This window comes from Aquarana catesbeiana, linkage group LG07 (genome assembly GCF_042186555.1).
Source record: "Aquarana catesbeiana isolate 2022-GZ linkage group LG07, ASM4218655v1, whole genome shotgun sequence".
NCBI classification, from domain to species: domain Eukaryota; kingdom Metazoa; phylum Chordata; class Amphibia; order Anura; family Ranidae; genus Aquarana; species Aquarana catesbeiana.
This window is the reverse complement of record NC_133330.1, coordinates 189,620,506-189,635,851: the sequence shown is the minus strand read 5'-3', so window position 1 is coordinate 189,635,851 and position 15,346 is coordinate 189,620,506. Positions and strand designations below refer to the sequence as shown.

The 15,346-nt window shown below is 43.3% G+C and overlaps 1 protein-coding gene across 5 annotated transcripts in view; it reads right to left on the bottom strand.

Annotated features, from left to right (window-relative positions):
• The window catches only part of LOC141103386 (coagulation factor XIII B chain-like), a 1,015,098-nt gene that overhangs the window by 901,676 nt on the left and 98,076 nt on the right, over positions 1–15,346 (bottom strand). For all 5 annotated transcript variants that reach the window (XM_073592904.1, XM_073592906.1, XM_073592905.1 and 2 more), the window contains exon 2: positions 858–1,040. In XM_073592904.1, coding sequence (XP_073449005.1) covers positions 858–1,040 — 183 coding nt within the window. The remainder of the gene's footprint in view (positions 1–857; positions 1,041–15,346) is intronic.

Genomic DNA, 15,346 nt, shown 5'->3' with positions numbered 1-15,346 from the left:
ACACCTTTCCTTTTTTTTAATTTGGGTGCGGGGTTCCCCTTAATATCCATACAAGACCCAAAGGGCCTGGTAATGGACTGGGGGGTACCCATGCAGTTTGTCTCACTGATTTTCATCCATATTGCCAGGACTCGTCATTACATTAAAGCTGCAAGCAGTTTTAGATGACTTTTATTCCTTTAAAAATGTCATTTTGTGCAGGGACTGTTCTAATAACGGGAAACACGCGCCACTTTACAGGCATACTATAGACACCCCCCAGGTACGATATTTAAAGGAATATTTCACTTTTTTTTTTTACTTTAAGCACCATTAAAATCACTGCTCCCGAAAAAACGGCCGTTTTTTTAAACTTTTTTTTGGATCGATATATGTCCCCTGGGGCAGGACCCGGGTCCCCAAACCCTTTTTAGGACAATACCATGCAAATTAGCCTTTAAAATTAGCACTTTTGATTTCGAACGTTCGAGTCCCATAGATGTCAATGGGGTTCTAACGTTCGTGCGAATTTTCGGTCCTTTCGCAGGTTCTGGTGCGAACTGAATCGGGGGGTGTTCGGCTCATCCCTAGTCAGGAGTCATCAGGAGCCGGGGGGGGGGGATTATTAATCTTTCCTCTTAGTGAAGTATGTGATAGGATAAAGAATGCAGGGTACCCAAATGGATTTATAGTTGTTAACCCTGATGGAATATTTATTTTATCAATTATAAATTGATCCCCTAACGTAATGAAGGTGCATGTGGAAAACATAAATTTTACTTTATTACAATTCTATAGTATATTTTTTATAATGTTCTATTGTATAATATTCTATATCATTATATAATTTACTAAATTAATGATAATTAACAACTTACTTTTGCACTGTCCTCTAGAAATGTCTAACCATGAACCTTCAAAGCAGGCCATTCTAATAGGTCCATCTCGGATATATCCATTGACACAGGTAAATGTTGCTACAGTTCCTGGTGAAAATGTTTCAGCATTCCAGTTACCTTGTAGTATGGCTCCTTCCTTTTCACCTGGTGTTCCACAACGTTCTTTATAAAGAGAAAAAAAATGGATTAAACTCTTAATTACCGCATTCATTTTAAGGTAACAAGAAAGTTACAAATGCTGCAAGTACTGACCCTTAACTTATCTTTCATCCTTTCTTTTTCTTTTGGTATATTAGATTTTCTTTTTAATAACTATGTTCTTTACATTGCAGCTCATTTGGAAAGAGATCTTGGATAAATTCTGCACCTTGTCCCCAACCTTTTGATTGCATATTATAATATGCTAGTGTTTCCTGATCATTGATTTGATTCCCTCTGATATTGGTATGGCACCCTCCTAGTTTAGAGTAGTCCTCAGGTTGTTTCAGTGGATATCCCATGTTCCCTATCCCCATCCAAGTCCCCATTCCAATAAATACCCTAAAAAACCCTTACACACGATCAGACTTCTCATCGGAAAAAGAGATGACAGCTTTTCAGACGGGATTCCACTCAAGTTTGCCTTGCATACACACGGTCACGCAAAAGTTCGCTGAACTTACAACCGTCAAGAACGCAGTGATGTACAACACTACGACGAGCCGAGAAATGCCATGCCAGACATGACATGCCATGGGTGCGGAGCGGCCCGAGGAGAAGAAGATAGAAGACGCAGCGGAGGAGATGCTGGACGAGAACGCCGGAGGAAGAACCAGAAGAACCAGAAGATGAAGAAAGATAGAAGAAAGAAGAAGCATTTAAATAAAGGAATTGTCAAAAACTGTCTCTTGTCATTTTTAACATTTTTGACAGTTTTTTAGTGAAATGGTAGGGGTAAGTACCCCCTTACCATTTCACACGGGGGGGTCGGGATCTGGGGGTCCCCTTGTTAAAGGGGGCTTCCAGATTCCGATAAGCCCCCCGCCCGCAGACCCCCACAACCACCGGCCAGGGTTGTGGGGATGAGGCCCTTGTCCTCATCAACATGGGGACAAAGTGTTTTGGGGGGCTACCCCAAAGCACCCTCCCAATGTTGAGGGCATGTGGCCTGGTACGGTTCAGGAGGGGGGGGCCGCACTCTCGTCCCCCCCTCTTTTCCTGCGGCCTGCCAGGTTGCGTGCTCAGATAAGGGTCTGGTATGGATCTTTGGGGGGACCCCACACCGTTTTTTTTTTTTTTTTTTTTTTTTGCGTGGGGTTCCCCTTAAAATCCATACCAGACCTGAAGGGCCTGGTATGGAATTTAGGGGGAACCCCACGTCTTTTTTTTTTTTTTTTTTTTTTAATTTTGGCCGGGGTTCCCCTTAAAATCCATACCAGACCTGAAGGGCCTGGTATGGAATTTAGGGGGACTCCCACGTCTTTTTTTTTTTAATTTTGGTTCGGGGTTCCCCTTTGGGGAATTCCCATGCCGTTTTTATCAATGAACTTCTATGTGTATTGTTGGCAATGCAATAGCCGCGGGTAGTTTTAAATGGGTTTTTTCCTTCAAAATGTCATTTTGCTGTCAGACTGTTCTAAACACAGGAAACATGCGCCCCTTTACAGGCATACTATAGACACCCCCAGGTACGAAATTTAAAGGGATATTACACTTTTATTGTTTGACTTTAAGCATTATTAAAATCACTGCTCCTGAAAAAACAGCCGTTTTTAAAACTTTTTTTTTGCATTGATCCATGTCCCCTGGGGCAGGACCCAGGTCCCCAAACACTTTTTATGACAATAACTTGCTTATTAGCCTTTAAAATTAGCACTTTTGATTATTCATGTTCGTGTCCCATAGACTTTAACGGTGTTCGCGTGTTTGAACGAACTTTTTTCCTGTTCGCATGTTCTGGTGCGAACCGAACAGGGGGGTGTTCGGCTCATCCCTACTCCTGACTCGACATGAGGCTTAAATTTTGAAGCGCCCCGATGCTAACAGTGTGAACAGCACTATGTGCTGTCTATTGTATCTTGTGCATAGGCATTTTAGGGGCCTCTCAAACGCCTCCTGTTAATGCCAGTGTGAATTCAGCCTTAGACTTTTTCTCTGAGCCAATGTAAGAGTGAAGAAAATTCTGTGTTCCTAACTGTGTGTTACAAGGAGGGAAAAGGGACCAAATTCACTAGCAGCTTTTTAAGGGGTGCGCTACACTGGGGAATGGTTAAAAACTATTAGATCTTTCCTATGAAGCGTGATGACGTAGCGATACGAAACGTACGTCGAGGCGCCTTCGGTTGACGTCATTTCCGAGTCCCAGCTTCCGGTTCTATCTCCAGCGGTGGTGGAATGCACGCCGAATCCAGCATGAGCAGGGCTCAGCACGGCTCCATCTAACCACATTTGCAATATCATCTAGTGCCGGGACACAGGCACCTAGCAATGTAAGCAGGCATTTTGTTTTTACCATTTGTTTTAATAAACCAAGCAATTTTACACTATTTGGGTCCACTTCGTCTTTTTCTCAACTCATGTCACCCGCTGTGGGGGAGAGAAGAACATAGTGTTGGGCTGTCTGCGATACCACACCAAGCTGCAAGGTAGCAGCACAAGCAAATTCTGACCTTCTTTTTGGGTAAAGAGGTCATGGCTGTTTGGTGAGCAGATATTTTAGAAGAGCACTTTGGGTGTTGGATGTTTGTAAGCATTGGAGGATATCTACACATATTGATTTACCAACCACGTTTTTATTTTTTGAACAATCACAGATGAATATGGACTTTTTTTTATTTATAATACTCAGAGTTATGCATATTTAAATTTCTGTATATTTAAGGTGATATATATTTCGGCAAAATTCACAAACTGATATATGTAGGAATATTTCTAATTCGTAGTCACAGCGCCCCCTATTATCACTTCACATTTACTGCACAGAAGGTCTCCTACAAGCTATTTGGGGAGCAACTTTTTTTTTTTAACTTTATTTCTTTATTCACAAATTTCGTAAATTTTACACTAAGTATCAAAACAGGCATTTCCTCCAGCGCCCAACTTCCCTCCCCCATACTTTCCACCCCCCTTAAAAGCAATAAGTGTAATATCAACTATACACATGTTGACTATTGCCTTGTGGGGAGGTCGTCCTACAGGAGGACCTGTCTAGAAGTCAATTTGACTCTAAATTCACAACCAATTCGCTACATCATCTCAACTTCATCCATTCCTCTCATTCACTCATCTTGCGGTCTCTCAAGGTCTATTTTCTTTTAAGTCATTACCCGACCTTTTGTTTTTTTTTCCAGACTAGTAGACATTACACAATAAAGTCTCTTGCTTCCCACCAGAGTTTCCAAATCAAGTCATATTTCTTTAACGCCCCTGGTTTTGTATATATTGATTTCTCCTTAAGAATTACCCCATTCATGCTATTCAGCCATTCCCCACTGAACGGAGGCGACGCCGACTGCCATCTCCGGGCAATCAGGTTCCTTGCTTGGAAAAAGCATCTCATGACAGCTACCTGGGTGTTTCCTGGATTTCCCACTCCCTCCACTAGTCCCAGTAGGCAACGTTTTACCTCCAGCTCAATGGAGGATCCAAACGTCTCCCGTTGTGGCTATAAAAAGCCCAAAAGCCACATCGCTGTATATTAAGGATATGAGTAACACGGCATGCCGTGACAATGTGCAGTGGATTGCTGTCTCCCAGGGGCACGCTGTGTTACTCATATTCTTAATATGCAGCGATCTGGTTTTGGGCTTTTTATAGCCACCGGCATTGCTGAGACTAAATCCAGGATTCAATGCGGTGTATCCGTTGATGGCCCTTCCTTGTTTGATGGCCGCTCCTGTAATCAGGAATACTCTCTACATGCCCCTGTGTATATATTCAGCTATACTCCATATGCTTTCTAACTTCTGATTGAAATCTCTCTCTCTCCTACCGTGATGTACATGATTTTGCATTTCAAAATAAGATAGAGAGACATATTCTCTTCTCTGTCTCGTCTGTGAACCTTGGCCGTGTCCTGAGGAAGCCTAACGGCGAAACACGTAGACATACAAGGGCTCACTGTACAATAATCATAGATGCATATATGTTACTATTGTCATTCCTTTACATTATTCTTTTATATATTTGTAATTCTCAATAAATTTATATTTTTATACTGCTATATCTTCTCCATTGTTTCTCAGCCTAAAAAGTCCACCTCCCTGGTAATACTCAGTATTACCCTTCATGTATTCTCTATGATTTATTGTTCTTGTACTAGTTTTTCTTCCAGGTATAAAACCCGTTTGGTTGGGGTGGATGAGTTTCGCTATGACTGTGTTCAACCTAACCGCCAAGACCTTTGCAAGGATTTTCATATCTGTATTCAGCAGAGCAATGGGCCTATATGAGGCAACATCAAGAGGGTCTTTGCCCTCCTTATGTATGGTAATTATAGTGAAATCCATCATTGATGGGGGGGAGCACTCCTGTTAGCAGCGAGCTATTCAATACCCTCAGAAGCTCAGGAAACAATACCTTCCCACAATGCTGATAAATCTCGGCTAGGAGGCCGTCTGGGCCCGGGGATTTCTGCCTTGCCATCTCATTAGTGATCTGCTGCATCTCCTCTAGTGTTATGGGACGGTCCAACTCTACTCTATCCTTCTCGGTAAGAAAGGGGAGATTCAGGTCCCTAAAAAAACCTGTCCATTCCCTCCCTCATCTCATTCTGGTGAGAACTTTACAGGTCCTCGTAACATTCTTTAAATTTACCCACTATTTCTGGAGTATATGAAGTTGCTCTTTCATCCTCTGTAGTAATCGTAGGTACCACAGAAGTGGGGGAGTTTGCCCTGACCAGTTGCGCCAGCATACGGCCCACACTTTCCCCCTCCCCGAAAGCAGCTCATCTCTGAAAAAGATATTTGTTTTCTGTCTTCTGGAGGGTTACTAGACGGTAGTTGTGTTGCTCTTCTGTCCAATTCCCGAGTGTGTCGGGTTATAAATATATTGTTCTTCCGCTATTGTTACCCTCTGCCCAATCAGACTCTCCCAATCCTTCGTCTGTTTTTTAATTTTTGAAATCTGTTGTATCATTATACCACGCAAAAAAGCCTTCAAAGTGTCCCAAACTATTCCTTCGGGGGCAGTGCCCCGGTTCGAGTCAATAAACTCTCCCAGGGACACCAATATCTCATTCGGGTCCCCCATCAGTTCAATCCAAAAGGGGCTTAACCTCCACCCCCCTGGAAGATTACGTTCGCTCAACTCTAATGACACTGTCACCGGAGAATGGTCCAACAGGCCTCTTGGTTTATAATTCACATTTTTTATCAGGGGTATCATCTCATTCCCCAAGACCAAATCAATCCTGGAAAGAGTTGAGTGTGTCCTAGAAAAACATGAATACTCACGGGTCTCCGGATAACGTGTTCTCCAGATGTCTCTCAATCCGGTTTCTTTCAAAAAAAATTAGAAAGCAGGGCATCCCCTGTATTACCCGTATATGTCCCTGGGGGAACCTGTCTAATTTCCGGTCCATTACCATGTTGAAATCCCCTGTTACTATTACCGTCACCCCTGGCTTATCCAGGAGAAACTCGGTCAGCCCACAAAGGATCGAAACGTCAAAAGGGGGAGGAATGTATACATTCACCACTACGCAAGATCCATTTTCGATCTTGCCGTACAGGGAAAACGTATCGGCCTAATTCGTCTATCTTAGACTGTATACAAGAGAATGCCACCCCAGATCTAATAAAGATGCTCACTCCTCTGCAATAAGAGGAGTGAACTGAGTGGAATTGTGTACAGTAGCCCCGCCACCTCAGTTGAGGAATAGAAGATTTAGTAAGGTGTGTCTCCTGTAGGCAAAGGATAGCTGCCTCATATGTTTTTACAATCAGATGGACTGCTGCTTTTTTCTCTGGATCTCCCATCCCCCGGACATTCCAAGAACACAAAATTAATTTTTTAAACTGAGTGCTTTTAACCATCAAAGTATAGTTTTGTGTAAATCAAATAACCAGTGCCTTTTTCCATTAAAGTGACTTTCTTGACTTTTTCATAGTTTTCTGGTGTCAGTTTTGTGACCCTATCTTGCTTAACCTCATAGCTATAATTGCTTTCAGACAATCTTGTCTAGTCCAGGCCAGTAAATAGATAAAAAAGTCAATTGAGACAAAGGGGGAGAAAGGAAGAAAGGCTTTCACCTTTATCCAGCGTCCACACGTTCGTCCTTGGAGTCGGGTTTCACCGCATCAAGACTTTCCACCAGACACGCGTGCCGCTGCTGCTGGAGCTGTTTTGTCTCATCACAGACTGCTGACAAGCAAGGGGGGGGCGTGCGCCTCTCACACCACCACTATGGGTCCACCAGCACAGCCTGCACAAGCGCCTAAGTTGAATGGGAGAGCGGAGCAATTAGGGGCCATTCAGCCCAGTCCGGTGGCTCTCACCCATCTCCAGCCAGCCTGCATGTCCTCACTCAGCGTCCCAGCTGTTCAGAGAGGAGGGTGCGGAGAGAAGCTTAATTACAATTATCATTAGGTATTGGCGCAAGGTTTTTTTCCACTCACAAATACTGTGCGGTGTCAGAGAGTCGTTCTAATAACAAACCTGGCAAAGTCATTTAATTACCCTTTTTGCTGTCAGTGCCATTTTTGGGGGGTTTTTTGCACACGTTTATAAAATCATTTTATGCCTGAAGAGTAGAGATGAGCCGAACACCCCCCGGCTCAGTTCGCACCAGAACTTGCGAACGGACTGAAACTTCGCACGAACGTTAGAACCCCATTGAAGTCTATGAGACTCGAACGTTCCCAGTCGGGAAGGGGTTAATGATGCTTAAAGTGAAAAAAAAAAGTGAAATATTCCTTTAAATATCGTACCTGGGGTGTGTCTATAGTATGCCTGCAAAGTGACGCGTGTTTCCCGTGCTTAGAACAGTCCGAGAGCAAAATTACATTTTTAAAGGAATAAAAGTAATTTAAAACTGCTTACGGCTTTAATGTAATGTCGGGTCCCGGTAATATGGATGAAAATCAGTGAGACAAACGGCATGGGTACCCCCCATCCCCCAGTCCATTACCAGGCCCTTTGGGTCTTGTATGGATATTAAGGGGAACCCCGCACCCACATAAAAACAAAGAAAGGTGTGGGGCCCCCAGGCCCTAGAAACTCTGAACGGCAGTATACAGGCGGTGCAAACAGGGACTGTAGGTTTGTTGTTAAGTAGAATCTGTTTGTAATTTTGAACTGGTACATTTTTAAAGTGTTTAGCTCCAGCCAAAAAAATCTATTTTAAGCTTTTTGGAAAACATAGGGAAAGGTTATCACCCCTGTGACATTTGTTTTGCTGTCTGTGCTCCTCTTCAGAAGATTTCACCTCACTTTCTGTCTCAATGACAAATGTTTTTTGAAAATTTGGGGTTTTTAGTGAAACAAGGATTGGTGATAAAGCATCAATGGAAAGGAGAAATGTTTTTCCCATGTTAACTCTTACAGGAGAGAATTTCCCTTCCTAGGGGTAGATTTCATCTCACTTCCTGTTGTCTCCTTCCGTTTGCAAGTAGGAGTCGTTTGTAAGTTGTGATAAGGTTAGGGATGAGTTAGATGTGAGCTTGGGGGTCTGACGCTTATGCTTAACCTCACATCTAACTCATAAACCATAGACTGGTTGAAAGTATAAGCCCTGTCTGCTCCATAAAGCAGGGATAAGAGTGTATGAGAGGGATCCCAGATACGGGGGGGGGAATAAGGTCTCCATAAAGTCCGGAGATCTAGTCGGATACCTGGTCACTTCAAGGAATGCTTGTATATGTTGTAGTCGTCAGTCTGGTCATAATATTTGTCAGTTGACTAGCATATAAAGTAATTCGGTTTCAAGAATCTCATTCAGGAGAGGTTTTTAGTATTCTGGCATCCTAGGAGGAAAAGGCAACGAGGAACTAGTGTAACTTGGTTAAGTGTTTTATATTGTACACTAAGTGTCCCAAAACGCTACCTAGGCAGGACTGTCAGAATGGGCCAGAGGAACACAAAACCCCGTCAGGGAATTGTGGCACACTACACAGTGCCACAGATAATTAAAAACATCTGTGGGGAAGATGAAGCGCGGGACTTAAAGGCTGTCCTTTGTAAATTTAAGGTGAAAGGAGCAGCGGGTTTAGACCCAGATGTATGGAGTGAGATAAAAAGGGACAGACAAGGAGAGGTGTTAGAGAAGCAATGGATGCGTCAGGTTCAATGCTTAATTAAGGTTTCAAATAGAGCAAAAGAAGAGGGGTGGAAATATAATCCAGATTGTGATGGTTGGGATATGAAAGATAGAAGAACAAAAAATGTTGAAACCTTAAATAATATTACTTCAACCATCCCACCCCCATACACTGATATAGAGAAAAATTCACATAAGTCAGGTTTATATCCTGTACTAGAGGGTAGAGGATGGGTTTGCCAGGTTTGTGGATCACAAAACCCCGAATGGGCACAAGAATGTGTACGTTGTGGGGCGCAAAAACCTCACCCGGAACCTGTAGCCCCAGTACACGTCACCACACGAACGGTAACATTACCAAATCTTCAACATGGGCATCCAGACCATCCAAATGCGCCAGCCGTGGTTAATCGCAACGTGGCCATACATACCTGGAAACCATGGTCGGCAGACACACTCATGGCTCTAATTCAGAACGCCCCAGATCCAGTAGCCAAGCCGGCTGCTTTAAGTAGATTTGTGACCCAGTTAATGAATACACATAGAGCGGCTTGGCAGGACGGGGAAGATTTGTGCAGACATAAAATGACTTTAACTATGTTTAATCAGTTTATGACAGAGATAGGCCCGCATAGACCTGTGGAAGTAGCAGATGCAGACGGCAATCTGGCAGACGGACATGTCAGGCATATCGGCTCAACGGAGCCTTTTCTTGTTTTGTTAAACGCTTTTTGTCAGGCAAAACAGCAAGAGAGAGGATCCACGTCACCCATGAAACAACTGCCAGGGCAGACGGTATCAGACTTTTACTTATCAATGGAAAGTATGATGGCAGACGAGGGAATGGATTTAGCACTGCCAATTACGATCCGAACCTTCAACAGACAGTTTATGGAAGGATTAATTCCACAGATAAGTGAAAGACTGAAAGCCTGCACACCAGAGTGGAGGGCAATTAGAGATAGAGGGTCGTTGCTACAAAAGGCACAAGGTATAGAAGCAGACTTAGCAGAAAACAGAAGTCGAAAACATCCGGCAATCAATACGGTTGTAGATCCCCAAGAACCAAGCAGAGGTTCCTATCGCAAACCCCTTACTTGTTATTACTGTAACAAGACTGGCCACATCAGACACCACTGCAGAAAGAGAATAAGAGATGAAGGAAAGGAGGGTGTTGATTACCCAGTTAATCAGAGGAGGAACTGGCCCAGGGACAACAATAATGGTGATGTTAGGCGGCAGGGAGATGGTACACGAGCATGACTCGCTCCGGTTTTAGAAAGATCCAAAACTAAGATGCTTAAGACTACTATAACGGTTGGTAATAAGAAAATCTCTTGTCTAGTTGATACAGGCGCTTCACGCTCGTTACTTTCTGATTCTGAACTACTCCCTGAGAAAGAATCACCTGACACTTTATTAATAACTGGATATGATGGCATTTTAGCAGACGCCCCGCTCACAAAACCCTTAAAAGTTAAAGTAGGGAACCATATGTTCCTTTCACGTTTTCTGGTATTTAGAGGAGCCCCCACTAATTTGCTAGGAGCTGACATTTTAAAGAAAATAGGAGCTAACATTACCTATCACCCCGATGGCACTGTCACCTTAGCTATAAGGGATGATCAAGAACACATGGAGATGTGTAACCTGATACAATACCTGGAGGAGGAATCGGAACTGTTCGGTCCATCTCCTCCAGATTTGGATCAGATTTTGTCATCCCTTCGGGAAGAACTATGGGAAAAGCATCCAGCTGATGTTGGACTTTTGCCCATACCTCCGGTTACCCTACAGCTGATTCCAGGAGCAGTGCTACCCCAACAAAAACAGTATCCACTCAGTGCACCCAAAGAGGCGGCCATTAAAATGCAGGTCCAATCCTTCTTAAAAAGTGGAGTTTTAAAAGAAGTAAAATCGCCGGCAAATACTCCTTTGTTAAAAAGAAAACGATAGCCGGTAGTCCGGTTAAGTATAGGATGGTCCAAGACCTCAGAGCAATCAACAAAATACTAGCCCCGATGACACCTTTAGTACCCAATCCACTTACGTTACTGTCACAAATACCCTCAACTAGTATTTACTTTACGGTTATAGATTTAGCGAATGCTTTCTTTTCTGTCGCACTTGCTGAAGAATGCCAACTATGGTTCGCATTTTCAATAAAAAATCGACAACTAACCTGGACACGCCTACCTCAGGGTATGGCACATTCACCTACCTTGTATTCGCAAGCATTGCAGACGGTGTTGGGAGAATGGGTACCACCAGATTCCTGTGTATTGTTACAATATGTGGATGATTTATTGTTATGCTGCCCGGACAAGGAAACTTGTTTGGATACCACCCTTAATTTTTTGCGATTTCTAGCAGAAAAGGGTTGCAAGGTTAACAGGAACAAATTACAAATGTGTCATGAAAAAGTTATCTTTCTGGGACATTGTATATCACAGGGTACAAGACATCTCACTGAGGAGAGGGTTCAAGTGATAAAGGGAATGTTACCCCCACGGAATTTCAAACAATTGCGTATGTTTTTAGGTATTGTGTCATATTGTAGACAATGGATACCACATGCTAGCGCTTTGATGCAGCCATTATACGATTGTTTGAAAATTGTACCGTATGTGCTTACAGAAGTAGCTTATGAGTCGTTTATCACTTTGAAAAAGTTGTTGATTTCTGCCCCGGCCATTGGTATTCCAGATTACACTAAGAAATTCAATCTATACGTTGCTGAGATCACTGGACACGCCACAGGTGTTCTGACACAGGCACATGTAAAACAAAGACCAGTCGCTTACTTTTCAGCAGCACTAGATCCAGTGTCCAGAGGTTCACCGTCCTGTGTACGGGCGGTAGCTGCAGTGTCAATTATCATAGATAAGTCATCAGAGATTGTTCTAGACAATCCAGTTGTAGTGCATACCACACATGACATACATGCAATCTTGTCTCAGGTACAGCCCAAACACATTTCCGTGGCTAGGCAATTAAGGTTACAGTGTACTTTACTCTTACCTCCAAATGTCACTTTTCAGCGCTGTACAACCTTAAATTTGGCCACCTTTTTGCCTCTTCAGTCACCAGATTTGGCAAGGGGGAATGATAGTGCTAATAGGACTAGTGAGAAAGGAAATGAGGTACCTGACACTCTTTTGTTTAAAGAAGTAGATGAACACGATTGTTTTCAGCTCATGGAACAGGAGACAATGGGATTCCCACATGTCACAGATACACCTATTTTAAACGCTGAGCACACTTTGTATATAGATGGCAGCAGGTTTGCTGATGACAAGGGTAAATATCACACAGGGTATGCCGTAGTGACTGATACACAGGTGATTGACGCACAGCCCTTACCAGCCCACATGTCAGCACAAGAAGCAGAATTAAAAGCTTTAGAACAAGCCCTAGAATTCTTAAAAGGACGAGAAGGGAATATTTACACTGACTCCGCCTACGTTTATGGTGTAGCGCACAATTATGGCCATATATGGAAGGCTAGAGGTTATCTGACAGCAGCAGGTACACCTGTAAAACATGGAGAAGGGATTAAGAGAGTCCTGAACAATCTTCAAAAGGTTAAACGAGTGGCCATCATGAAGATGGCGGCACACACGAGCACAAAAACAATTGAGGCAAAAGGAAATGCATTTGCAGATTTGACTGCAAAACAGGCAGCTCTAGGGGAAGGAAGCCCTGAGACCTTAGCAGCGGTAGAGGTGAGTATCCCAGAACCAACATGGCAGCAGCTGAGTAAATTACAGGAGCAAGCAGGGGAGAGCGAGAAAGATAAGTGGGTCAGGATGGGAGCAGCACCAGACCTTGACAATGTATGGAGGGAAGGAGGCAAAATATGCCTGCCTGCCTCTCTGTACCCAGCAATGGCAGCGGCAGTTCACCTACCCACACATGTCATTTCCAATTCCATGTATAGGATTGTGAACCAAGGATGGCTCGCCCCTGGATTCAGTAGTACTGCGAGAAACTACTGTGCAGCCTGCCAAATCTGTCTCCTGAATAACCCAGGACAGAGAGTAAAAACCCCACGAAAACACCAGGTCCGGGCCCAATACCCCTTCCAGAGACTGCAAATTGACTACATACAAATGCCCAAGAGCGGCCCCTTTGAGTTTGTCCTCGTGTGTATCGATTTATTCTCAGGTTGGCCTGAAAGTTATCCAGTAAAATCAGCTACAGCAAAAGCCACAGCCAAGAAACTGATCACTGAGTTAATACCTAGGTTTGGTCTTCCTGAAACCATAGAATCAGATAGGGGAACACACTTTACAGGAGAAATCATGCAGAATGTAATGACCATGTTAGGGGTTCAACAAAGATTTCACACCCCTTACCACCCACAGAGTTCGGGATCAGTGGAGAGAGTAAATGGGACAATAAAGTTAAAAATACAAAAAGCCATGCAAGAGTTAAACAAGCCATGGCCTGAATGTCTGCCTTTGGCTTTATTCTCTATAAGGTACACTCCAACAGGAAAAACAGGATTGTCCCCATATGAGATACTTTTTGGTAGTGCACCTAGATTAGGTCTATACTTTCCACAGAGTATGCAATTGCAATGTGATAGTTTGACTGCATATGTAATACAATTACAACAACGTCTAACTAAGATCCACAAAAGTGTGTATTCTTCTCTTCCAGACCAAATTAAATAGCAGGTACACATACACTGCTACCAGGGGATTATGTATATGTAAAGAAACACACCAGAAAGACATTGGAGCCAAGGTTTGAAGGTCCTTATCAAGTGCTTCTGACCACGGCCACTTCAGTAAAGCTGGAAGGAAAACCTACCTGGATACACGCATCACATTGCAAGAAACAACCCGAGAAAACAACATGATGAAATATCTACTTACATATTTTCTGTTGAAGATTGTTGTTTTACAAATACATGTATCTATTGAAACTGCTTTTATTATCTGATATCTATGTTGCACTTTGATACTTGTGTTTATAAAACCCACCTTATAAAAGATACAATAAAACAAGACAGTTCAGATCAGTTCTGGACATTCAGTGCTCGAGACTGATACATGGATATCTGACTCTGTGACTATTTCTCATGGAGCTAAGATTTGACAAAGCAATATAAACTTAAAGCAACTTATTTAAGAGTTGAACCTAACAGTTGGATGTTTGAAAGTAGGGGCCTGCCCTATATACTCTGCAGAAATTGGAGCCGTGCTCACAGGGCCCTGCTGTGAAATATTAGATCAAGAATTGTAATTACATGCCCCTGTTGAACAGGGTCAGAAAAATTGGGCTTTTGGTGGTGGTGGTGCTGGTGCCACAACACTGTAAGTCCTCACAGTTACTCTTGGTGGGCGCTGGAATGGGCCCTGCTGTGAAATATTAGATCAAGAATTGTAATTACATGTCCCTGTTAAACAGGGGCTGAAAAATTGGGCCTTAGGCACTGGTGCTGGTTCCACAACACTGCAACCCCTCACAGATACTCTAGTTGAGCGCAGCAACGGACCCTCCTGCAAAATATTGCATCAAAATATTGCATCAAAAATTGTAATTACACATCCCTGTTAAACAGGGGCGCCCAGAACCAAAAATGTTCTTACAAGCTATCAGCATGATCATTGAGGCTGAAAAATTGGGCCTTAGCCACTGGTGGCAGCGCCCAGAACCAAAAATGTTCTTACAAGCTATCAGCATGATCATTGAGGAGGAAGAGGATAATCACTCAGCATAACAGTATAGTCACTCAGCATCAGCATAGGCAGTCTTGAAGGGATCTGACAGTTCAAAAAAAATTATTCAGTTACATCAGCATCAGGTGCTTGGTAGCTGGTGGTGATCCAAGACTGATTCATTTTTATGAAGGTCAGTCGATCGACCGAGTCGGTGGACAGATGCACCCTGTGATCGGTTACAAAGCCTCCGTAGCACTGAATGTGCGTTTCGAAAGAACGCTGGATGCAGGACAGGCCAGTAGCTCAATTGCATATTGTGCAAGCTCTGGCCAGTGATCCATCCTCAAGACCCAGTAACCCAGAGGATTTTCGGTGGGAAAGTTGTCCAAGTCAGATCTTGCCTCTAGGTATTCCTGCACCATGTAAAACAGACGCTGGCGATGGTTGCTGATCATACCATACTGATCATTTCATACTGATCATTGGGGCTGCGGACTAAAAAATTGTCTGAATGCATCGGCCACCTTCTCCACCGCTCCTTCTTTGACTAACCGAAG